The 27,550-nt window shown below is 42.8% G+C and overlaps 1 protein-coding gene across 1 annotated transcript in view; it reads right to left on the bottom strand.

Moving 5' to 3' along the window:
* LOC137430925 (disco-interacting protein 2 homolog C) overlaps positions 1-27,550 on the bottom strand; it is a gene marked incomplete in the record, with an annotated part of 587,612 nt that overhangs the window by 11,020 nt on the left and 549,042 nt on the right. The window contains 3 exon segments of the mRNA XM_078782629.1: positions 6,934-7,057; positions 12,828-13,002; positions 19,015-19,089. Of these exon segments, the coding sequence (XP_078638755.1) occupies positions 6,934-7,057; positions 12,828-13,002; positions 19,015-19,089 (374 nt within the window).

Below are 27,550 nucleotides of genomic sequence, written 5' to 3'. Positions count from 1 at the left end.
ACCCCCGCTAATTTCACCCCAAATCCACTTTTTTGAGGTGACTTTTGTCTTCTTTCCTGGAAGTCCTTGGTGTCCTTGCGTTTTATACCTATCCTGCCTCCCCCCAGGCCCTCTCCCTCCTAAACATCTCTGGATGTCCCTGCTCTCAAATGTTGTGTTTGTGTGCTTCCTCCCCTTCTCTCCCCATCTTGTCGACCGCTCCCCTTTTTATATACTTTGTTTGCTTGTTTGTTTGATTTGTTTGTTTGATAAATGTTAGCGCTTTCACGAGCCTCGACTCTGTATACAAAAAAAAAGAAAAAAGTCCTTCGACAAAAACGGTATTTTAAATTTTTTTATTAATCCATTAATTGATGAATTACTTAATTATTATCGATTAATTAAGTACTTATATATTTCCTTTCTCTTCTGGGCATTATCTCAGGCACATTTTGAGTTAGGAAGCTGATATTTGGACATGGCAATGACCAAGTGATTTGGCTGTAAAGGCAATTATTTATTTATTTATTGATTAATCAATCGATTAATTATTTAATTATTCAATTAATGACTGAATTAATTGATTTTTAAAAAGTTACAGATTCGGATGAAACACTGGTGGTTTAGTTATGCTATTAGCCAATTGATGAAGAAATCATTTTACGATTATTATTTATTGATTTTAATTATGCAATTATTCAATCAATTATTGAACACATCTCCCTCCCAATACCATCTCTATGTGATGCACGGCGGTATCGCCGGGTGCTCGGACAAGGCCATGCACTGGAGGATGTTATTTATTTATTTGGCATGGGGGCGGTGTACTTTGAATGTATCTGTCCTTTATTTTTAGCACATGGAAGATTGCAAATGGACGTGGATGGGCTTTGCATTTTCAGATGCTTTCTAGCTTCCCTTTGTGTTTTCCTTTTTACCATGGTGGGTTTTTTTCTCAATTTGCACCATCCTCACCTGTTTCCCAAATGAATAAATAAAAAAAACACCTTTAGAGGCCATTTTTCCCCGCAAGCGGGGGTTGGCCTTTTTCGGGGACCGTGGTTGTTTTTTTTTTGTTTTTTTTTTTGGTCCCCTTTTTGAAGCAATGTTTTACGGCCGGATGCCCTTCCTGCCGCCAACCCTTTTTGTCGCCTTTTTACGACAAACAGGGAATTACCAGTGAACTGGTACTCAATTTGCCGACCTCAGAAGGATGACAGGCTGAGTCAACCCCCCTGGCGTTAATTCAGCGATCGACCGGGATTCGAACCCAGGATCCTGGGCTCCTAAGCTGGCACCCTAGCCGCGAGCCCAACACCAGGCTAATGTTTCCCAAATGAATGAAAGAGGGTATTGTAATCCATCTGTGTGTATCAATGTGTGTGTGTGTGTGTGTGTGTGTGTGTGTGTGTGTGTGTGTGTGTGTGTGTGTGTGTGTGTTAATGTTCATGTACATACAGTGCCCTCCCATAAGTATTGGAACAGTGAAGTCAAATTTGTTATTATTTTTATATACTCAAGAAATTTGGATTTGAGATCAAAAGATGAATACGAGGCAAGTGTACAGAAGGTTATCTTTTTCTTGATATTTCTTGGTATTTCTATGTATATATATATGTTTTACCATTGTAGAACAACAGCACTTTTTTATGCTCAGTGTCATGTTTTACGGCCAGATCGGCCAAGGTAAGCATAAGTATTGGTACAAATGACTGAAAGGTGTCTTGTTGCATTGATCATTCACAAATAAAAGAGCTATGAATGTCTCGTCTTGGACTTAGCCTTTGCTTCTGCCTTTGGAGTCAGTAGGCATTAACCAATATGAAGACCAGAGAACTGTCTATGAAATCAAATTAAGCAACTTGGAAGCGAAAATAACAGAATAATTGAATTCTTGAAGAACCATCACAGAAAAATTTGGCAATACAAACACAATAATTTGGAATATATTGGAAAAGAAAGAAACAAGTACAGATACATTCAAAGTACACCGCCCCCATATAAAATATGAATGATAGTTTTAAGGCCATTTTGGCCCCCATAGCAAATAAATAAATATCCTCCAGCGCGCGGCATTTCCGGGGCGCCCGGCAATACCGCCGTGCAGCTCATAGAAACTGTATTGGGAGGGAGAGGTGTACAATAATTGATTGATTAAGTCCATAATTAAAACTAGAGCTTCCAGGGAAGCAGAACTCAACTGAACTGACTGGACAACTTTAAAGTAGGTCAGTTGTCTGTACTAGATTTGACTTACGATAGCAACCTACCTTGTGTGGTAAGAGTCTCACACACCAGGTTTGATCAAAATCCATAAATATTTTTTTATGTTAAAGTCAACGTCGTTTGAGCTGAAAACAATATGGCGGCCTATGGCGGCCATTTTGTGACGGGTCGGGTTGGAATGCAATAGCAATCTACCTTGTGTAGTAAGGGTTAAACATTCTAAGTTTGATCAAAATCTGTTAATATTTGTGGACGCTAGAGTGTTAACATCGTTTTCATGACCAAAAACAAAATGGTCGCCTAAGTCCACCATTTTTCAACGGATCGGGCTGAAATGTAATACCAACCTGGTCCTTGGGGTAAGGATTCTGCATGTCAGGTTTGATCAGAATCGGTTGATATTTGTGGACGCTGGAGTGTTAACGTCGAAAAGTTAACAGACGACGACGACAGACGTTCAGGGATGCCGGAGGGTTCAGTATGTGATGAACTCAACTGGATAGTAGTTCAGTTGAGTTAATCAACAAATAATGATCATACAATATTTTCTTAATCAACAGACTAATAGCATAGTCATGTCCAAATATCAGCTCCCTAACTCAAAAGGTGCCTGAAATAATGCCCAGAAGAGAAAGAAAATAAATAAATGATTAATAATGAAAATAAATAAATAAAAATCATAAAAAATCAAATAATTAATCAATTGGCTAATATAATACATAAGCCACCACCATTTCATCCGAATCTGTAACTTTAAAATAATTAATGAAGTCATTAATCGAATAATTAAATAATTAATCGATTAATCAATACATCAAAAATAGCCTTTACAGCCAAATCACTTGGTCATTGGCACGTCCAAATATCACTTTCCGAGCTCAAAAGTGCCTGAGATAATGCCCAGAAGAGAAAGGAAATATATATGTACTTAATTAATCTATAATAATTAAGTCACTAATCAATTAATTGATTAATCAAAAAGCAAAAAATAATGTTTTTGACAAAGTACCAAAGTGAAGTATTGTGCCCAAATTTCAGCTTCCGAGCTCAAATGATGGCTGAGATATCGCCTGGACAAACAAACAAGAAAACAATCAACCAGAGTGAAAACTGAGTACTCCCTTTCAGCGTGCGTCATTGCCGAGCCCCATTCGGTGCCCGGCAATGACGTTATGCAGCGCCTGGAGATGGCATAGGAAAGGAGCGGTGTACAACAACCAGTCTACTTAGACAACGGCCAGGTCAGCAGAGGAAAACAACTGCAGTTGATGACAGACAAATCATCAGAGTTGTGAAGAAAAACCCTCACACTACTGTCAGTGACATCACCAACAAACCTCAGAGTGCAGGAGTGAAGGTATCACAATCTACCATGCGCATAAGACTTCAACAGAAGAATTACAAAGGTTACACCGCAAGATGCAAACCTCTCATCAGCACCAAAAATAGAAAGGCCAAATTCAAGAAATACAGAGGTGAGCTAGTTGAGTTCGAGAACAAAGTGTTATGGGCAGATGAGACCAAGATAAACCTTTACCAAGTGGTGGAAAGGTGGAAGTGTGGAGAAACTGGTTCACTCATCTCTATTGATGACGTAACTAATGATGGCAGCAGCAGAATGAATTTGGAAGTGTACGGAAACATTTTGTCTACCTATTTACAAGAAAATGCCTCCAAACTCAATGGGCGTCGCTTCACCATGCAGCAAGACAATGACCAAAACACGCTACCAATGCAACCAAGGAGCTCATTGGGGGGAAAAGTGGAAGGTTTTAGATGGGCCAAGTCAATCTCCTGATTTAAATCCAATGGAGCATACATTTCAGTTTCTGAAGAGGAGACTAAAGAAGCCAGAAACCTCCAAAACAAACTACAACTGAAAATGGCTGCAGTAAACATTTCGTAAAGCGTCTCAAAGGAAAATACCAAGAGTTTGGTGATGTCGACAGGTCACAGGTTCGATGTAGTTATTACATGCAAGGGACATGCAGCCAGGTACTAACTATTACACGACTTCAATTTACTTCAAGTTAATCTGTTCCAATACTTATCTTACTATAATTCACCAAATGTCCGTCCATCTGTCTGTCTGTCTGTCTGTTCGAAGGTACCGTAAAAACTGCTGAACCGATCGCAACGATATTTTGGGTGGGTAATCCTGGGATCTCCAGGAGTAAAATAGGCTATTTAGTTTTCCCAATTTCAGCTTTGGTCTCCAGCATTCTCAGGTTTGGACTCACGCATAACATTCGTGTTCGCATAACGTTCATTGTGACGATGTTTTCATTGTGACGATGTTGTTTTCCCGGGTGCCGCACAAACGGCTGCTCGGTGACCATCGAACTCGGTGACCTCGGACAAAGACCTTTTATAAGGACACGGGTTGAATCCCTGCTTGAGAGAATTCCAACCCCCTCGCTCCCCGCCATCACGGCCGTCTCTCCAACTTACAATCCCACGAGATATGTGGAAAGGACGACGCAAAACCAATATAAACATCATTCATATATAATCATCATTAAAAGTAAATAATGACCTCGGCCAAAGTTCAAACGACATTTAATCTCTACATGAGAAAATTCCACATAGCTATTTGGGCGGTGAATATGCTAACAGATCGCTGTCTCCATCGATCTTGCCAATGCCGTAACAGCTATCGGCTCAAAATCGTTTTAACTGTTGATTTGGTAGTTTTTACAATGAAGTTTTACAATGTTGTTAAAAGTTTATTTTGTGATTAATTGCAGTTATGTTGTTTGGAATGAAAAAAAGAGATATCGAGTTCAAGTGAATGACGACGTGCCGTGATGGGTTCTACTTTCTAAACGTGAACTTCGCGGATCGCCATATGCAGATTCGCCACGGTCCCACGATCGATGTTTCTATACATGAACGCACCCGTTTGTTTGCGAACGGGTACGTTTTTCATGGAAGTCCTTCACGAACTTGCTGTCCATGTCTGACGTGCGACTGAAGGTGCTACAGGAATGTGGAACTTATTGGTTTCATGCTTTAGCATTCGCCGTATCTGCATTGCCTGTTTGCTTCTGGCCTCCCACCCGTGCATAGCACGGGTATCTTCCTAGTACCTAAAATGATATAAACAATACCTAAAATGGGGAGGGGACTGAACATAAAAAGTGTTCTTGTTCTGCAAAAGTAAAACATATCTCTCTTTCTAATAAAATAAAGTTTTTGTTTGTTTGTCTGCGCAAGCGAATCTCCTGAACGGTGAAAGATAAGAGGAAACCTCGAATACAAAAAATGTCGGGACGGGCCCCGGGAAGGTTATAGGCTATGTGGCGAGGTCGGTCGAGGCCCACCTCGGCCGAGCTGGGCCCATTTCACAATTAAAAGCTGACCTGAATTATAGTAGTCAATCGTCTACGGCTGCGATTAAAAGCTGAATTATAGTAGTAAATTCATTCAAAAAGAACCAAAAAGGTCGGGACGGGCTCCGGGAAGGTTATAGGCTAGGTGGCGTGGCCGGTCGAGGCCGCGTCGGCCGAGCTGGGCCCATTTCACAATTAAAAGCCGAGCTGAATTATAGTAGTCAATCGTCTATGGCCGCGAGTAAAAGCTGAATTATAGTAGTAAATTCATTCAAAAAGAACCAAAAATGTCGGGACAGGCCCCGGGAAGGTTATAGGCTAGGTGGCGAGGCTGGTCGAGGCCCACCTCGGCCGAGCTGGGCCCATTTCACAATTAAAAGCTGAGCTGAATATTATAGTAGTCAATCGTTTACGGCCACGAGTAAAAGCTGAATTATAGTAGCAAATTCATTCAAAAAGAACCAAAAATGTCGGGACGCACCCCGGGAAGGTTATAGGCTAGGTGGTGAGGCCGGTCGAGGCCATGTCGGCCGAGCTGGGCCTATTTCACAATTAAAAGCTGAGCTGAATTATAGTAGTCATTCTTCTCCGGCCGCGAGTAAGAGCTGAATTATAGTAGTAAATTCATTCAAAAAGAACCAAAAATGTCGGGACAGGCCCCGGGAAGGTTATAGGGTAGGTGGCGAGGCCGGGTGAGGCCGGGCCCATTTCGCAATTAAAAGCTGAGCTGAATTATAGTAGTCAATCTTCTACGGCCGTGAGTAAAAGCTGAATTATAGTAGTAAATTCATTCAAAAATAACCCGGGCAACGCCGGGTGCTTTCAGCTAGTATACATAAAAATACCAAGAAATAAAAGCTGATCGTCTGTACTCTTGCCTCGTATTCACATTTTGGTCTCAAATCCTAATTTCTTGAGTTTATAGCATGGACACACATGGGCATGCACACTTTCCTGAAGTAAATAGTAAAACTGACAGTTCATCTTTTCCCCTTGATGTAGGATTCCACTAAAAATTTAATGTTTAATGCAAAGTTACATTTCTGATGCAAATATTACTCGATGATGTGTCAAGATACCTTTCAAAAGAGGAATTGCAAGAGCTTTACTTTCATAGAAATTCAATCACGAGCAGCAGGCGCTAAACAATACACATCTTGTCAAGAATCTAGACTGGATGTACCATGTCATGAAACCATGGGCCTTGTACATATGCTGTGCTACGGAAAACAACATGTTTAAATGTAATGGGATGAAAAGGAAAACCTAAATATCAGGTTCAGCACAACGATGCACAAGCAAGACAATGTGTGTGTGCTCGTCCGTGTGTTTCAGACTTATGGTGTTGTTCCTAGGTTGTGAGATGAGAGCCCAAGCAGAATGCCCATTATCCCACCATTCTGCAATGCTCTTGTGTGAGCGCTGCACAGACGTTTCAATGTCGATCGGGTGGTACCGCAATCCTCTGAGCTCAAGCGTTTCATCAAGTGAGCCGACGACGTAGAGAGCATCATGAGGTTCTGGATAAGAACATACATCACAGAATGCGGCATTATCAATACGGTGGCCTTGTGCTAAAAACAAAAAAAAACAAATGCAATTTATGTTGGTCCCATCCACATTTTAACACGTTTACATTGAATACCAACAGCTAATTGACTTCATGTGTTTTGATCTCGAATAAGATGAGCTCTTCATGCAAAATGGGAAACTATGTGGGAAAATGGGAAACTATGTGGGAAAATGGATAATTGAATGGCGAAAAATTGAATAGCCTAGGTTGGTAGGATTGCCTAGAGGTACGCATATTCGCCTCCAAGCTGTTTCACCTGGGTTTGAATCCCGATCCAGCTATAAACTGCCATAATACCTTTGTGGATGCCGTCCCTCGGATGGACGTTAAACTGGGAATCCCATCTGCTGGCATTAATTGGTGGATATTAAATATCTCACAGAGTCGGACAGCTATCGCCGGCACCATGAACAAATGACAAATTCCTGCCCTGGCTTCCTGGGTCAGAGTGGCAGCCAGTCCAGGATTGGAACTTTAGCCAAGAAACTGCTTTGGCAAAACAGACGCCCTGTATAGAGGACGTTACATGAAAAAGAAGACAAAGCCTGAACTGCTGTGATTAATACGAAATAAAACCCAATCATGTGCTGTTAATTAAACCCAACCATGTGCTAAGCCTGGTGTTGGCTTAGCGGTTAGGGTGCCGGCTTGGGATCCGAGGATCCTGGGTTTGAATCCCGGTCGATCGCTGAATTAACGCCAGGGGGGTTGACTCAGCCTGTCATCCTTCCGAGGTCGGCAAATTGAGTACCAGTTCACTGGTAATTCCCTGTGTGTTGCAAGAGGCGACTACCAGGGTTGGTGGCAGGAAGGGCATCCGGCCATAAAACATTGCTTTCAAAAAGGGGACCACGGTGCCTGAAAAAGGCCAACCCCGCTCTGCAGAGAAAAATGGCCTCTAAAGGTGGTTCTTCTTCTTCTTTCTTCATGTGCTGTTAATTATTTGGCCATTATTCTATAGGTGCTCAAACTTACAGGACAGACAATAACATTATATTATACTGACAGTAACTCAATTTGCTATCTCACAGAAGAACGACAAATGAAGGAATGATTGATTTTGGGTAATGTTGTGACAAATGAAGGAATGATTGATTTCACGTGATGTTGTAACAAATGAAGGAATTATTGATTTCAGGTGATGTTGTGACAAATGAAGGAATGATTGATTTTGGGTAATGTTGTGACAAATGAAGGAATTATTCATTTCAGGTGATGTTGTGACCAATGAAGGAATGATTGATTTCAGGTGATGTGACCAATGAAGGAATGATTGATTTTGGATAATGTTGTGACAAATGAAGGAATTATCGATTTTGGGTAATGTTGTGACAAATGAAGGAATTATTGATTTCAGGTGATATTGTGAAAAATGAAGGAATGATCGATTTCGGGTAATGTTGTGACAAATGAAGGAATGAGTGATTTCGGGTAATGTTGTGACAAATGAAGGAATTATTGATTTTGGGTAATGTTGTGACAAATGAAGGAATGATTGATTTCAGGTAATGTTGTGACAAATGAAGGAATTATTGATTTCGGGTAATGTGACAAATGAAGGAATGATTGATTTCAGGTAATGTTGTGACAAATGAAGGAATTATTGATTTCAGGTGATGTTGCGCCAAATGAAGGAATGATGGATTTCGGGTAATGTTGTGACAAATGAAGGAATTATTGATTTCGGGTAATGTTGTGACAAATGAAGGAATTATTGTTTTTGGGTAATGTTGTGACAAATGAAGGAATTATTGATTTTGGGTAATGTTGTGACAAATGAAGGAATGATTGATTTCAGGTGATGTAGTGACAAATGAAGGAATGAGTGATTTCGGGTAATGTTGTGACAAATGAAGGAATTATTGATTTTGGGTAATGTTGTGACAAATGAAGGAATGATTGATTTCAGGTAATGTTGTGACAAATGAAGGAATGATTGATTTCAGGTGATGTTGTGACAAATGAAGGAATTATTGATTTCGGGTAATGTTGTGACAAATGAAGGAATGATTGATTTCAGGTGATGTAGTGACAAATGAAGGAATGAGTGATTTCGGGTAATGTTGTGACAAATGAAGGAATTATTCATTTCAGGTGATGTTGTGACCAATGAAGGAATGATTGATTTCAGGTAATGTTGTGACAAATGAAGGAATGATTGATTTTGGGTAATGTTGTGACAAATGAAGGAATTATTGATTTCAGGTGATGTTGTGACAAATAAAGGAATGATCGATTTCAGGTGATGTTGTGACAAATGAAGGAATGGTTGATTTCAGGTAATGTTGTGACAAATGAAGGAATTATTGATTTCAGGTAATGTTGTGACAAATGAAGGAATGATTGATTTCGGGTAATGTTGTGACAAATGAAGGAATTGGTGATTTTCATTAATGTTGTGACAAATGAAGGAGATTGATTTCAGGTGATGTTGTGACAAATGAAGGAATGGCTGATTTCAGGTAATGTTGTGACAAATGAAGGAATGATTGATTTCAGGTGATGTTGTGACAAATGAAGGAATGCTCGATTTCAGGTGATGTTGTGACAAATGAAGGAATTATTGATTTCAGGTAATGTTGTGACAAATGAAGGAATGATTGATTTCGGGTAATGTTGTGACAAATGAAGGAATTGGTGATTTTCATTAATGTTGTGACAAATGAAGGAGATTGATTTCAGGTGATGTTGTGACAAATGAAGGAATGGCTGATTTCAGGTAATGTTGTGACAAATGAAGGAATGATTGATTTCAGGTAATGTTGTGACAAATGAAGGAATGCTCGATTTCAGGTGATGTTGTGACAAATGAAGGAATGATTGATTTCAGGTGATGTTGTGACAAATGAAGGAATGATCGATTTCAGGTGATGTTGTGACAAATGAAGGAATGATCGTTTTCAGGTGATGTTGTGACAAATGAAGGAATTATTCATTTCAGGTGATGTTGTGACAAATGAAGGAATGATTGATTTTGGGTAATGTTGTGACAAATGAAGGAATGATTGATTTCAGGTGATGTTGTGACAAATGAAGGAATTATTCATTTCAGGTGATGTTGTGACAAATGAAGGAATGATCGATTTCGGGTAATGTTGTGACAAATGAAGGAATGATTGATTTCAGGTGATGTTGTGACAAATGAAGGAATTATTCATTTTAGGTGATGTTGTGACAAATGAAGGAATGATCGATTTCGGGTAATGTGACAAATGAAGGAATGATTGATTTCAGGTGATGTTGTGACAAATGAAGGAATTATTCATTTCAGGTGATGTTGTGACAAATAAAGGAATGATCGATTTCAGGTAATGTTGTGACAAATGAAGGAATGATTGATTTCAGGTGATGTTGTGACAAATGAAGGAATTGGTGATTTTCATTAATGTTGTGACAAATGAAGGAGTTATTGATTTCAGGTGATGTTGTGACAAATGAAGGAATGGCTGATTTCAGGTAATGTTGTGACAAATGAAGGAATGATTGATTTCAGGTGATGTTGTGACAAATGAAGGAATGATTGATTTCAGGTGATGTTGTGACAAATGAAGGAATGCTTGATTTCAGGTGATGTTGTGACAAATGAAGGAATGATTGATTTCAGGTGATGTTGTGACAAATGAAGGAATGATTGGTTTTGGGTAATGTTGTGACAAATGAAGGAATGATTGATTTTGGGTAATGTTGTGACAAATGAAGGAATGATTGATTTTGGGTAATGTTGTGACAAATGAAGGAATTATTGATTTCAGGTGATGTTGCGACAAATGAAGGAATGATTGGTTTCGGGTAATGTTGTGACAAATGAAGGAATGATTGGTTTCGGGTAATGTTGTGACAAATGAAGGAATGATTGATTTTGGGTAATGTTGTGACAAATGAAGGAATGATTGATTTTGGGTAATGTTGTGACAAATGAAGGAATGATTGGTTTCGGGTAATGTTGTGACAAATGAAGGAATGATTGGTTTCGGGTAATGTTGTGACAAATGAAGGAATGATTGGTTTCGGGTAATGTTGTGACAAATGAAGGAATGATTGGTTTCGGGTATTGTTGTGACAAATGAAGGAATGATTGATTTCGGGTAATATTGTGACAAATGAAGGAATGATTGGTTTCGGGTAATGTTGTGACAAATGAAGGAATGATTGGTTTCGGGTAATGTTGCGACAAATGAAGGAATGATTGGTTTCGGGTAATGTTGTGACAAATGAAGGAATGATTGGTTTCGGGTAATATTGCGACAAATGAAGGAATGATTGGTTTCGGGTAATGTTGTGACAAATGAAGGAATGATTGATTTTGGGTCACGTTGTGACAAATTAAGGAATGATTGATTTCAGGGAATGTGACAATCAAGATTGACAAGTGAATGACAACCTCACACAGCTCTCATCACAAATCTTAAGGTAGCTTAACACACAAACATATGTTATGAAACTTACTACCTTACAAATAGTTTAAAAGTCAATACATTAACAAAATTAACTTTATTGGTCACAATCAAACTCATAGTTGCTGTTTTGTAATCATATAAATCAAAAATGGTTCTGAAAATTTGTGCCAAGGATTGTCGAGGAGACGTGGAGGATTTTTGGTGGTTGGTTTCAGTAAGCTAATATGAAAATCCTCTTCAGTTTTCAAGTCAATCAGATGAAAATTGAGGATTTTAGAAATCTGAAATTGTTGACCTTTGGCCGATGCTGATCTCAAAAATAGTTGGTGGTTGAATTCAGTTAGCTGATTTGAAAATCCTTTCAAATTTCAAGTCAATCGGATGAGAATTGAGGATTTTAGAAATTTGGTTAAAGTGGTTGACCTTTGGCCTATGTTGACCTTTTGGCCTATGTTGACCACACATATAGTTGGTGGTTGAATTCAGTTCGCTAATATGAAAATCCCATTCAAAATGCAAGTGAATTGGGGATTTTGGAAATTTGAAGAGGTTGTTGACCCTTTGGCCGATGTTGACCTCCAAAATAGTTGTTGGTTGGTTTCATTTAACTGATATGTAAATCCCATTCAAATTTCAAGTCAATTGGATGAAAATTGAGGATTTTAGAAATTTGAATAAAAGCGGTTGACCTTTGGCCTATGTTGACCTTGTGACCTTTTGACATTAAAAATATATAGGATTTTGTCGGACCACGTACTCTACCATTTGGTGAAGTTTCGTGAAGATCGGTTTGAGGTTGTGACCTGTAGGCAAGTATAAGTGAGCGGACAGACAAACAAACAAACATACACACAAACCGGAGTGATCAACACATTTGTCCAAAAATTTTTTTTTCCCCCAAGTAACAAACAGACTCAAATACCCTCTGCTCTGGCGAGGGTAACAATGAGAACATCGTGGAAATGAGGTTGGGGAGGGGTGGAGGGTGACACGGCAGCAGTTATGAGGAGGAACACAACGGAGGGACACGAGGAGGAAGAATGGGCATCGGGACGAATGAGACCAGGGGGAGGACACATGGGGTGAACAAACTGGATACAAGCTCAAACAGAGCAAGAAAACGAAGCGAAAATCCAGGAATGAAACGGAAATGGAATAAAAAATGAAGAGGTGGTGAGGGAGAGGGGCACAATTACCTGTAAAGGAAGGGGTGTATGTTGAAAAGTGGTGCGGTTAAAGGGAAGGGAAAAGGGGGAGGGGAGGGGAAATCAGCTGAAAGATGCATGTGAAACCAAAGAAAGGAAATATGCTTATACTAACCCCCACTTGCGTCTGTAAGGTCCGTACGTCGAACAAAGCCCAGATATCCGGTCTTGGCCCAAACTGTGCTGGTATCTCCAACACTAAGCTGTGAACTGAAGTGGTCCGTATGTGGTGACTGTTCTCCATATATGGTGTAATAGCCACTGGCACAGTGAAGACTTGCCACCCAAATCTGCTCCCACATCCCCAAAAAAAGAGACAAATAATGTCGATACTTTATATCCGTGGATTTACAAAAGATCGTGTATTGTAAAAGAAGCACACAGTTAAAGATGAACCTGGTCACGACTGGAGTGAACACACCTGTACAATTATGTGAGTATTAACAAACAGAATCTCACAGAAATAATAATAATAATTCATTTATTTTGTATAGCGCTTTTCATGAAGCCCAAAGGCGCTTTTTGACAGAGTGCAAAACATAATGCATAACAAAACATGAAAACAACAATTGCAAAAAGACACGAATCAATAGGGAAATATTTAAAGCAAAAGGAGGGAGAAGGAGAAGTGATAGTCAGGGGTTAAATGCTGTGGGTTGAATGTTGAATGCAGTGCTGAACAGGTGGGTCTTGAGTGATGTCGAGTAAATCGATGGAATCACAGAAAACACAAGAGAATGTGATATCATCCTTATGTTTCAAAAGCAAATGAGGATCACGCTTTGTCATCTCTATGGACTCAAATGGCTACTTTCAACTACAAAGGACATCAAGGGTTTTCACATTTGGAGCAATATACTCATTCTTGACTCAGTGCACCCCTGAAGGAGCTCCACGCCCATTTTAAAATAGGACCGCGGGTCCTGAAGCTCACCTGGATCAGGAGGAAACTCCCTTGTACCTGGATTTTGTTTAGGTCGTGAACAAACTTTGGTACATCACGGGTGATGAAGGTTGTGCTCAAGTTTCGTCAAAATTGTGTGTGCAGTTTCGGAGAAGTGAACGAATACCTATTTTGGGGGGTCAAACCTGGACCCTTTTGGACCCCGATTTTTTTTAATGCAGTGAACAAACTTCAGTTGCAACACACCACATATCATTTTAGCCAAGTTTGGTCACAATCCCATCAGCGGTTTCAGAGTATTGCAAGTGTTTATGGGCGGACGGACGAGGACGATGCGCCATCCGATAAGCTCCCCAGAACTACCTACGTCCCAGGTAAGCTAAAAATCAAATCTGAAAAGCTAGTCAACTAAAAACTTCATTGGATGAAAACAAGATGCATTTATTGTTTAACTGCAACTTTGCTTCTGCTGTAGGCTCATTTAACCAGACACGTATGAACTGAAAAGCTAGTGGTTACAAGAAGAGCTCAACAATTGCATTGTGCCCGTCATTTTATATGCAAAGAGGCATTCATTTTTATATACAAAGTGAAAGCTCGTAGAAGAGCTAAACCAGCAAACAGATCAGGACACACGAAAGAGGGGAAGGGGAAAACCACCAGCAGGATTGGAGGACAAAATAGAGGGAGACGTGGACAAATAAGGGATGTGGGGTGGACACCTGCGGTGGGCAACATGGATATAGAAGGAAACTCTCAGTGATTCTGGATTTTGGGAGTTTAACCAAAAGCGAGTTAATGGTGAACCGTGTTCGTCCTGCAGGAACTTGCAGGGTGAAGGAGGGAGCAAAGCACGGAAAGAGCAGAGGGTGCAAGACCAGAAAGGAGGTGGTCGAAGACAGAGGGAGAACCGATCTGTCGGCAATGGTGAGGTGAAAGGCCCAAAGACTCGGCTTCATCGCGGGAGATTTCAATGATCTTGAATCCTTGGTTTCCACGGCATCAAGCTGAGCAAGATGTGAGGCAGGGACGCCAACGCAGAGGGGAGAACAGTACTCTATCAAGCTGCGGATGAAATCCTTGTAAGTGGATAGGAGTTCGGGTGTGCCAAATAAGGAATTTGTACGACGATGGAAAGTCGGCGACTGGCTTTGGAGGCCAACTTTGTAATGTGGTTTGCCCAAGAAAGATCATGGCTGATAGTGAGACCCAGAAGTTTGAGTGACTGAATTTCCTCAAGAGGATAGTTAAGAAAGTAGATAGGAGGGTTTGCCAGACGTTCCTTTTGGAGAGAGAGTGAGAGAGAGAAAGAGAAAGAAAGAGAAAGAGAAAGAGAGAGAGAGAGAGAGAGAGAGAAAGAGAGAGAGAAAGAGACAGAAAGAGAGAGAGAGAGAGAGAGAGAGAGAGAGACAGAGAGAGAGAGAGAGAGAGAGAGAAAGAGAGAGACAGAGAGAGAGAAAGAGAGAGAGAGAGACAGAGAGAGACAGAGTGTGTGTGAGGTTGTCAGGATTGAAAGACACATTCTAAGTGTTTCACCAGCTGGTGAAGGGAAGAGGTTGATGCCTGCCTATGTAGAGGGTAGGCCAGAGGATCCAACACACAGCTTTGTGAACAACTCCTCAAAAAATATGCACAAAGGTGCTGAAGATAATGTTTTTCATATGCCAACTGCTCACCTGCGGTGCCATCCATAATATTGTAACAGTGAAGTCAAATTTGTTATGATTGCGATATATTCAACAAATTTGATTTGAGATTAAAAAATGAATGTCAAACAACAAACAGTACAGAAGGTCATTTTATATTTATTGGTATTTCTATAAATAAATGTTTTAGCATTGCAGAACAACAACACTTTTTATGTTCAGTCCCCCCTTTTAGGTAAGCATAACTATTGGACCAGATTAAAGTAAATTGAAGAAGTATAATAGTATTTGTTGAATATCTGTTGCATGTAATAACTGCATCGAACCTGTGACCAATCAACATCACCAAACTCTTGGTATCTTCATTTGAGATGCCTTTCCAAGCTTTACTGCAGCCATTTTCAGTTGTTGTTTGTTTTGGAGGTTTCCGACTTTTGTCTCCTCTTCAGGAAGTGAAATGTATGCTCCATTGGATTTAAATCAGGAGATTGACTTGGCCAGCCAAAAAACTTCCACATGTTCCCCTGATGAGCTCCTTGGTTGCATTGGCAGTGTGTTTTGGTCATTGTCTTGCTGCATGGTGAAGTGCCGCCAAATGAGTTTGGAGGCATTTTCGTGTACATAGAGACACAAAATGTTTCTGTACAGTTCCAAATTCATTCTGCTGCTGCCATCATTAGTTACATCATCAATAAAGATGAGTGAGCCAGATCCAGAAGCCACCATGCAAGCCCAAAGCCATGACACTACCTCCACCATGCTTCACAGATGAGGTAGTTTGCTTTGGATCATCTGCAGTTCCTTCCTTTCTCCATACTTTCACCTTTCTATTGCTTTGGTAAAAGTTTATCTTGGTCTCATCTGTCCGTAGAACTTTGTTCCAGAACTCTACTAGCTCACCTCTGTACTTCTTGGCAAATTCTAATCTGGCCTGTCTATTTTTGGGGCTGATGAGAGGTTTACATCTTGCGGTGTAGCCTTTGTAATTCTGCTGTCGAAGTCTTCGACGAACGGTAGATTGTGATACTTTCACCTCTGCACTCTCGAGGGTGTTGGTGATGTCACTGACAATTATTTTAGGGTTTTCTTCACAACTCCGATGTTTTTCTGTCATCAACTGCGTGTTTTTTTTGTATACTGAATCGAGGCTCGTGAAAGAGCTGACATTTACTTCACAAACAAATCAACCAGACAAACAAAATATATAAAAAGAGGGAGCGGAAGACGGAAGCACACAAACACTTGAGAGCACACAACATTTAAGAGCAGGGAGATGTGTGGGAGATGTGTGGGAGGGAGGAGGCGTGGGAAGGGGGGGGGGGGGTGGGAGAAGTATAAAACACAAGGACACCAAGGACTTCCAGGACAGAAGTTGGTATTTCAAAAAAGTGGAATTGGGGTGAAATTATCGGGGATAGAAAAGATCAAGGTTTTGGATGGGGGAAGATAAGAGATGGTGGTGAACAGCTGTTTTAAAGACCTGGAGGGTGGAGTGGGATTGAAGAGAGTGAGGGAGTTTGTTCCAGAGGCGAGAGAAAAGAGGAATGAAGGAGTGAAGGTGAGCAGAGAGTCTTGATTTTGGCAGTTTAACCATAAGAGGGTTGCAGGCAGATCTTGTGCGACCTGTAGGAATATTTGCGGGACAGAGCCCAGAGAGAGCTGGGGGGGGGGGGGGGGGGCAAGGCCAGAAAGGAGTCGGTAGAAGACGGAAAGACCACCAACCTGTCTGCGGTGAGTGAATGAGAGGCCCTTGGAGTTAGCTTCATCGCGGGAGATTCCAATGATTCTGAATGCTTTGCTTTCAACAGCGTGAAGACGAGCTAGGTGTGAGGCAGGAGCACCAGCCCAGAGGGGAGAGCAGTATTCCATTGAGCTGCGGATGAAAGCCTTGTACGTGGTGAGGAGCTCAGGTGTGCCAAGGAAGGACTTCGCACGACGGAGGATGCCCAGTCGGCAGCTGGCTTTGGAGGCCAGATTTGAAATGTGGTTTTCCCAGGAAAGATCGTGGCAGATAGTGAGACCCAAAAGTTTGAGTGACAGAACTTCTTGGAGAGGATTATTCAGAAAGTAGATGGGAGGGTTGTCCAGTCGGTCTTTTCGGAGAGACACCTGTCAGTCATTTTCCTTGGCAGACCTCACCGTTGTCTATTGCTAAGTGCACTAGTGGTTTCTTTCTTTTCCAATATCTATCTATAATTCCAGCAATCTCTGTGTGTCTGTGTGTTTGTTTGTCTGTGACCGCTGTTTCTCGACAACCACGGGTCCGATATACTTTAAACTTGCCAGGTATATTGCTGGGGACCCGAGGATGTGCCTTTTCAAGGTTTTAAATTAATCGGACAAGTACTTACCGAGCTATGTCCAAAAAACGCTTCAACCAATCAGAGAGCAGCGAGCTATCACGTGTGCCGAACGTGGCGATCAGACTCTACCTCGGACGGCACATTTGACAGCGTATTCATTTATTTCACGTTGGAAAACTATGTTGCCGTTAAACTATGTTTTAAAACGAATTCAAACTGCGATTAAATTAAAACGATTCATCGTAACTGCGACGATTTGCGAACTTCCGGACAGTGAAGACTTCACTTCCGGCAGCCAATCACAGAACGCTTTGTTGCGTAGGCGTGGCCGATGTGAGAACGAGCGGAGGTGAGCGCGTTACGAGCTGACCGCCATTACGGTACGGTTCGTAATTCGATTTCTTCCGGAGAAAATAATAATTTCTCGATTTCATATGCGCATTATTTCTCCCAATTCAGTCAGAGCGAAGGGCGGAAGCGAAGAGCGTTGTTTTTTTTGTTTACGGGCGTACGGGCGGGGTAGAGCGTACGGGTAGCGTTTTTTTTTTTTTTGGCAAGGAACGGGCACCCACGTACGGGCAATGCCCTAGTATTCCAAATTGTTGTATTTGTTCTTCCCAATTTTTATGCTGTGGTTCTAATTGAATTATTTTGTTCTTTCTGGTTCCTAATTGCTTGTTTTTCTTTCATAGACAGTTCAATAGTCTTCATGTTGTTTATGCTGACTGACTCCAAGGACAGACTCCAAAGGCAAAGGCTTAAACAAAGACAAGACATTCACAGCTCTATGTGTGAACAATCAATGCAACAAGAAACACCTGTCAGTCATTTGTTATTTGTTACAATAATTATGCTTACCGTACCAAAAATGGTGTGACAACATAAAAAGTGTTATTGTTCCACAATGGTGTAACATATACACATATAAATACCAAGAAATTAAAGCTGACCTTCTGTACTCTTGCCTCATATTCATCTTTTGATCACAAATCCAAATTTGTTGAGAATATAACAACAAATTTGACTTCACTGTTCCAATACCTATGGAGGGCAGTGTATGTAAAAACATTGCTGCTGAGATTGCATCGTATTGACAATGATGCCAGTGACACGACATTGAGCTTCATTCAGGTGAAGTGTTAGTTGCTCTCCCAATTCCCTCTCCTGCTACTATTTCATCGTCGGTGCTTCTCTCCCCTCGAGGATTACTCGGATTGGCGGCAGTGGAGGCCAGGCCCTTCTTGATCGTTGGGGACTCCCGCACTGGGGGGAGGAGTGTCGGCACAGAACACTAGCCCAGGCCCACTTCCGTGAATTGAAGGAATTTTAAAAGTACCACCAATATGCAGATAGCACGACACAGAGAACTCGATAAGTATCTCCTGCCTCAAAAACATCTTACCAAATGCAACTAAATAAAAAGAAGAGAAATACATAACGAAAGCTTACCTCCCCCAAATGTGAATCCCCAAGTGGTCCCCTGGTCTCAGAGTTTGCAATTATTATTTTTACTCCTGGCATTACCTGTAATAACAACAGCAGAATCACTGTTACACATTTTGACAGTCTGTTATTTCATTCATTCATTCATTCATATGTCACCCACATAAGGTTTGTTGATTGGCTGCGGTGTTTGTCCTTTTAATAGATACATGGGATCCACACAGACATCAAGTGCACATTGTTCAAGATTCAAAAAAAGTTGTAACATTATAATAACAACAACAAACTTTTATATTTCTTGTCATCAATACCAAACTATAAATTAATTATCGTGAGCCACAGGCTCACTTTTAATCAACGAGCAACGGTACCCGCCCCATGGGCGGGGCTTCAATTGGGAGGCCCAAATGAAAAGGAAAAAATATCAGAAATTGAAGGCTTTTTAATTTTAAACGATTCATATAAACATCCGTTGAATCATATCACACGCAAATCATCAAAATCTAAACAGGACATGGCGCCCATTTTGAAAAAAGATTGAATTCTGCAAAACGGAGGCGGCCGCTACACGTCTTTCTCAGTCGCATGTTTATGTGTGAAGAGTGCGCGCCGAATCTGTAACACGGAAGCGGCCGCTACACCTGTTTCTCAGTCGCTTTGCACACGCTGCCATGTTACTTTGGAGCCGCACGTTTATATAGGAAGAGTTCGTCAGGAGTCGATCTACTCTCTCCTGGTACGTAACATAAACAGTATTTGTAGAATTTCAACAAAAGCCACATCACTGTTCATATCGGTAAATATTATTCCATCATTTGGAAAAACTGCAACATTGGAAAATTTTGAAAAACAATATAGCCCATTTTACTCCCAGGGGTCACAGGAATACCCACCCAAAATATCGTTGGGATCAGTTGAGCCGTTTTTGTGGTACGTTCTAACGGCCAGACGGACATTTGGTGAATTATACAGACTTGGCATTTAATATGGAATATTTTTTTTGTGGGGGTGAACTTACTTTTAAAGATGACTTAGAACCAAAAGTTCATTGGAATTATGTTGAAATTATTCTAGATTTTGTTAATGTGACCTTTAAAAGAAACAAAAACCACATTTGAAATTTCGAAGCAAATAAATTGATCCTTGAAAGTGATGTAAACTGATATCGAACTCAATTCATGGACAGTACTGTGTTAAACTTCTGTGCGTTTTCCAGAATTATCTCTTTATTTTGCACATTAGCCAAAAAAAATTTCAACAAAAACAAAAGCTAAATTATGACGGATTACGGACAGTAAAATTACAGTTCAGTACTTCGTGTAACCCCCACGAGCATTCAGGAGAGCACGTACACGTCGAGGCATGCTGTTCACGAGATTTGCCAAGGTTTGGACAGGAATCGCTTGCCATGCAGTGACAATAGCCTGCTGCAATTCACGCACAGAGGTAGGCTGCTGGTCCAAGTTGTCGATTTGACGCGTTAATTCTGCCCACAAGTTCTCTATCGGATTCATATCCGGGGACATGGCAGGCCACTCCATATGCTCTACACCACGGTCAGCAAGAAAGTGTTGGATCATGCGAGCACGATGAGGCCATGCATTGTCATCTTGGAAGACAACGTTTCCTCGAAAGGCTGCACAAGCAAATGGAAGCAATGTTTCTTCCAGAATGACCCTGTCCTTGATGCAACCTTCACATACACGGATTATTCTTACGAGTCCTTACGGATCGCCAACTCGTAGTCAATCACAAGCATCCGTAAATAACTCGCTGGTATCCGTAGATAACTCGTCACAACTCGCAACATCTTTTGACATGTCAAAAATCATCTTCCGTTATTTACGGATGCTTGCGATTGACTACGAGTTGGCGATCCGTAAGGACTCGTAAGAATAATCCGTGTATGTGAAGGCACCCTGAACTGGTTCAGGTTTCCATTCAGAACAACCAGATCAGTTTTGCCCCCTGCATGAAAAGCAGCCCAAACGGTCACCACACCACCTCCAGCTTGGACTCTTGGCACTATACAATCTTCGTTGTGGGCTTCATGCACTTGTCTGCGCACTCGGACACGGCCATCTTGACGATAGACCAGAAATCTAGACTTGTCACTGAAGGTCACATGATTCCAGTGTCCTGGCTGCCATTGACGGTGCTCTCTGGCCCACTGCAATCGGCGCTGGCTGTGTTGTCTGGTCAGGCGTGGCTTTCTCAGGGGACGCCTGTCACGATAGCCTGCTTGAACCAGTTGTTGGTTGACTAGCCTTCTGGATACAGGCACATTTGTCAGTTGCTGCCACTCAGCCCTAAGCCGATTAGCTGACTTGGTACGGCCATTGCAGACTAATCAGTGCAGCTGGCGATCATCTCTCCTTGTGGTTCTGCGGGGACGTCCTGGCCTCGGTATTGGAGTAGGGACACCCCTCTGAGCATTTCGTTTCAGGATCTTTGACACCTGACCTTGAGTGATGCCATACTGCCGAGCAATAGCATGCTGTTTCATGCCAGAATTTCGTAAAGCCACCACTGCATGACAAACAGCATTGTCAAGTTGACGGACCATCTTGTCATGTATGCAGTGCAAATGTTCACCGTTGTATCCCTACACCGGGACCGGGTTGGATCCCTACGCCAGAGCTCGGATGGCGCTGCTGTGAATCGGGCCTTGATCGGCAGAGTGAATAAACGCGTACGACAATTGATCGCAGTTTGTCGAGATACTTTACATGGCGACGAAGGTAAACATCTAGACCATGACATCTTTCGGCCATATCGATGAATTCGACCCTCATGAGGGGGATTTTGACACGTATTCTGAGCGTTTGTCTTTCTACTTCGAGGCGAACGGCATTGCGACCGAAGGCCTGATGAAGGCCGTCTTCCTGTCCGTTTGCGGAGGTGAGACGTTCACACTCGTTAAAAACCTGATTCGGCCTCGGACAATCCAGGAGCTCACGTATGCAGAGCTCAAGGCCGCTTTGAAGGAACATTGCAACCCATCTCCTTCAGTCATCCTGTGTCGGTTTAATTTTTACATGTGCAGACAGCAGCAAGGTCAGTCGATCGCAGACTTCATTGCACACCTCAAAAAACTGTCACATCTGTGTGAGTTTGGGGACACGATTGATGACATGCTTCGTGATTTGCTGGTGGTTGGCATGTCCGATGACCGCACTCGTAGACGCCTGCTTGCTGAGAGAAGACCGACGTTGCAAAATGCCAGAGACACCGCAATTTCCATGGAAAGTGCTGAACGCAACGCTACAAGCATCGGTGCCACTCGCTCATCTGGTACCAGCCCTGCTGTGAATCGGTTGGATCATGTTCAGCCACAACGTTGGAACAAGGCTCCTCGTCAGAAGCCAGTGCAGTCTCAAACCCACAACAACTGTTTTCGGTGCAACGGAAAGCACCCTCCGGAGACGTGTCGGTTCAAAGATGCCACCTGCCATTTCTGTTCGAAAACTGGCCATATTGCTCCAGCTTGCATCACTTGCAAATCGGGAAAAGGAAAAGCTGCTGACAAGATTCATCAGTTTATCGGTTCGGAGGAACCCGAGCTTGACCAGGTGAGCTCTGTTTCCGACAACTCAGAATCGTATGACCTGCTTCATATTGATTCTCACCATAGGCGGGACCCTCTTCTTGCCAATGTTGTCGTCAACAATCGACCATTGCAAATGGAGGTCGACACTGGTGCGGCCGTCTCGCTCATCAGCCATGCTGTTTTCACAAACCTGTGGAGTGATGCTGACCGACCCCATCTGAAACCTACTACCTATGGACTCTCCACCTATACAGGTGAGAAGATTGTTCCCTGCGGTACATGTGATGTCACGGTGGGCTACGATAACCGTGAGTTTCACCTACCCCTGATCGTCATTCCTGGAAAGGGCCCTTCCTTACTCGGCAGGAACTGGTTGAGCATAATTCGACTGAAGTGGGAAAGCATTCATCAACTCCGGGCAGCCAATGTTTCTCCTACCGCAGCATACACACTCAAAAATGTGCTGGATACGTACCCGGATGTCTTCAAGGATGAGCTTGGAACCTTGAAAGGACATACGGCTAAACTCAGGGTTGACCGGGATGCCAATCCTATATTTTGCAGGGCTCGCCCAGTCCCTTTCGCCCTGCGTGAGCGGATTGACAAGGAACTGGATCATCTTGAAAATCTGGGGATCATCGAGCAAATCCAGTATGCCGAATGGGCGGCGCCCATCGTTCCAGTCATAAAATCGGACCAGTCCATCCGCATATGTGGAGATTATAAAATGACCGTGAACAGGTGTTCTTCATTGGATAAATATCCAATCCCGAGGATCGAAGACCTCTATGCTCGTCTCACGGGAGGCAAGACTTTTACGAAACTCGATCTCAAATCCGCCTATCTACAGCTCTGCTTGGACGAGAATTCGAAACAGTATCTTACCATCAACACGCATCGTGGGTTGTATAGGTACCACCGACTTAGTTTTGGAGTGAAATCTGCACCTGGAATTTATCAGCGTGTCATGGACAGTTTGTTTGCCGCCGAACGCAACGTCGTTTGTTACCAGGATGATATTCTGGTTACTGGTCGTACGGACGCGGAACATCTACAGAACCTGGAGAGAGTTCTGAAGAAGATTTCGGACTCCGGCCTACGTTTGCGTCGAGACAAGTGCAAGTTTATGGTGCCATCAGTCACGTACCTGGGTCATACGATTGATGCCGAGGGTCTACACCCGACAGATGAGAAAGTCCGAGCTATCAAGGATGCTCCTTCTCCACGAGATGTGACCGAATTGAAGTCATACCTCGGTTTGCTTCAGTTCTATGGTCGTTACATCCCGAATGTGACCGACGTTTTGGGCCCCCTTTATCGGCTTTTGAGGAAAGGAGTCTCCTGGAGCTGGGGGTCTAGTGAACAATCAGCATTCCAGACCTCTAAGGATCTGCTCAAATCGTCCAATGTTCTCGTTCATTTTGATCCAGAGAAGGATCTTGTGCTGACATGCGATGCCTGTCGGTATGGAGTGGGGAGTGTATTATCGCACGTGATGCCTGATGGTACAGAAAGACCGGTTGCATTTGCATCCAGAACGTTGACCCCGGCAGAGAAAAACTATTCCCAACTTGACAAGGAAGGATTGGGAATCGTTTTCGGCGTTGGCAAATTTCGCCAGTACCTTCTTGGACATCATTTCACGATTCGCACTGATCACAAGCCGCTGATCAGTCTGTTTGGTCCAACTAAGGCGACATCTGACACACTACCGCCCAGGATCATCCGCTGGTCCCTGTTTCTCGCTGCTTATGACTACACCATATGTTATAAGCCCGGTTCGTCTATCACAAATGCAGATGCCATGAGTCGGTTACCCCTTCCAGAATCCGTTGATGATTCGCCTACACCAGGATCCATTATCGCACTGATGGATCATCTGGAAGATTGTGCTGTCGATTCTGGCCAGATCCGCACTCATACTTGACGAGACCCCGTTCTGTCCAGAACTGTCCAGGCTGTACAGCTTGGATGGCATTTGCTACCTGAGGGTGACCCAGATTTTGCGGCTTTTAAAGCACGTAAAAACGAACTCAGCGTGGAAAATGGTTGCCTACTCTGGGGATGTCGTGTCGTGATCCCGAAAAATCTGCGTTCCAGGGTCATGGATGAAATCCATGACTGTCACCCCGGGATTGTGAAGATGAAGTCACTCGCCAGAAACTATGTGTGGTGGCCGAATCTTGATGCTGATATCGAACATCATGTTCGACATTGTTACCCCTGCCAGAGCACCCGGAATACACCTGCGAAAGCGCCACTGCATCCCTGGGAATGGCCCAGCGAACCGTGGCATCGCCTACATCTCGATTATGCCGGGCCTATTAACGGCAGCATGATTCTAATAATTACGGACGCGCACACAAAATGGATTGATGCCTATGTGACGCGTGGTACTACGTCAGCCATTGTCATCGAAAGACTCAGACGCTGTTTCGCCACTCATGGTCTGCCCAGGATGATCGTGAGTGATAACGGTTCGTGTTTTTCCAGTACCGAGTTTGCCAAGTTCACACGTCGGAACGGCATCAAACATAAGTTTGTCAGCCCACATCACCAGGCTTCAAATGGCTTGGCCGAACGATCCGTGGGAATCATCAAATCCGGATTGCAGAAACTTCAGGAGGGAACCCTGGAAACAAAGCTGTCTCGTCTCCTGTTCAAATACCGCATCACGCCACAATCAACAACCGGTGCAGCTCCGTCTGAGTTATTGATGAAACGACACTTGAGATCGACACTTGACAATCTCAAACCAGACATATCATCAAATGTTTATCAGAGCCAGCTTAATCAAAAGTTGGTGCACGATAAGACGTCCAACAGTCGATGTATCAACATTGGAGATCCAGTGTTTGCCCGAAATTTTGGTGCAGGTGCGACGTGGCTACCGGGAGACATCATCGAGAAGCCAGGTCCACTGTCCAGTGTGATTCGCCTGCAGGACGGCCGCGAAATTCGTCGACATCAGGACCACATAACCTACCGTCACTGTGAGTCGATGGAGCCTGTAGCATCGTCACAGTCAGGACAACAGTTCGACCCGCCACTGCCGGAGATCGTCGTGGCCGCTCCAGCCAGCTCGGATGCCCCGAAAACCTCTGCAAACGCTACACCCTTCGTGGAGACCAAAGGAATCACCTCGGACTCTGTATCCACTGGTACACCGCGACCCAAAGGAATCACCTCGGACTCTGTATCCACTGGTACACCGCGACGCTCAATGCGTGAGAGAAAAGCACCCGACCGGTTGAATCTTTGAAGATGTTTTTTTTCACGTTGACACATGTTCTATTTTCACGTATTTTCATTATTCTCATAACCGTTTGCACACATATTTTCACATGTTTTGGAAATGTTGCTTTTGAAATGTCAATTCTGGAAATCTAGCACGTATATTGCTCTTGGTAATTTTGGACTTAAAGGGGAGGATGTCATGTATGCAGTGCAAATGTTCACCGTTGTATCCCTACACCGGGACCGGGTTGGATCCCTACGCCAGAGCTCGGATGGCGCTGCTGTGAATCGGGCCTTGATCGGCAGAGTGAATAAACGCGTACGACAATTGATCGCAGTTTGTCGAGATACTTTACACATCTCCAGAGGAAGCGGCAATAACTTTTGTAGACGTGCAGCAGTTGTTTTCCACTAATACAGAACGCAACAACCCTTATATACCCGATTGTGAAGCCAATCATCAAATGCACCTGTCCTTACATTTTGTCATGCCACCTGTGATATAATCCTGTTATTGACTTCTTGCTGCGAAAGACAATCAGTGACATGGTTCTTTCAACAAAGACATCACCGAAGGGTAAAATAAACTCACCAGATTGATATACTGAGTTAACAAAGTAAACCCAAGTCAAGAAAAAAAAAAATTCCATATTAAATGCCAAGTCTGTAGTAAGATTACCAGCAGGAGTACCCAGCCTTGGTGCGAGGGGGGGAAAGAGAGGAAGGGAGGAGGAAGCAGGAGAGGTAGGGGTGAGGAAGGGAGGAGGGGTGGAGTGGAAGGGAGAGGGGGAGTGGAATGGGGAGGTGAGGGGAGAGGGAGGAGGAAAGATATACTACATATACAGTGCATTCAGAAAGTATTCAGACCCCTTCACTTTTTTCACATTTTGTTATGTTGCAGCCTCATGGTGAAATCGTTTAAATTCATTTTTTTCCCTCATTAATCTACACTCAATACCCTATAATGACAAAGCGAAAACAGGATTTTAGAAAGTTTTGCAAATTTATTAAAAAGAAAAAACTGAAATATCACATTGACATAAGTATTCAGACCCTTTGTTATGACACTTGAAATTTAGCTCAGGAGCCTCCCATTTCTCTTGATCATCTTTGAGATGCTTCTACACCTTGATTGGAGTCCACCTGTGGTAAATTCAATTGATTGGACATGATTTGGAAAGGCACACACCTGTCTATATTAAGGTCTCACAGCTGACAATGCATATCAGAGCAAAAACCAATACATGAGGTCGAAGGAACTGCCAGCAGAGCTCAGAGACAGGATTGTGTCGAGGCACAGATCTGGGGAAGCCTACAAGAAAATCTCTGCTGCATTGAAGGTTCCCAAGAGCACAGTGGCCTCCACAATTCTTAAATAGAAGAAGTTTGGAACAACCAGGACTCTTCCTAGAGCTGGCCGCCCGGCCAAACTGAGCAATCGGGGGAGAAGGGCCTTGGTAAGAGAGGTGACCAAGAACGTGATGGTCACTCTGGCTGAGCTCCAGAGATCCTGTGTGGAGATGGGAGAAACGTCCAGAAGGACAACCATCACTGCAACAACACTCCACTGATCTGGGCTTTATGGCAGAGTGGCCAGACGGAAGCATCTCCTCAGTGAAAGACACATGAAAGCCCACTTGGAGTTTGCAAAAAAGCACCCAAAGGACTCTCAGACTGTGAGAAACAAGATTCTGTGGTCTGATGAAACCAAGATTGAACTGTTTGGCTTCCGTCTGGCCACTCTGCCATAAAGCC

This window comes from Myxine glutinosa, chromosome 7, assembly GCF_964187855.1.
Source record: "Myxine glutinosa chromosome 7, kmMyxGlut1.1, whole genome shotgun sequence".
Classification (NCBI taxonomy): domain Eukaryota; kingdom Metazoa; phylum Chordata; class Myxini; order Myxiniformes; family Myxinidae; genus Myxine; species Myxine glutinosa.
Note: the sequence above shows the minus strand (reverse complement) of the source record. Positions and strands in the feature narration are given on the sequence as shown.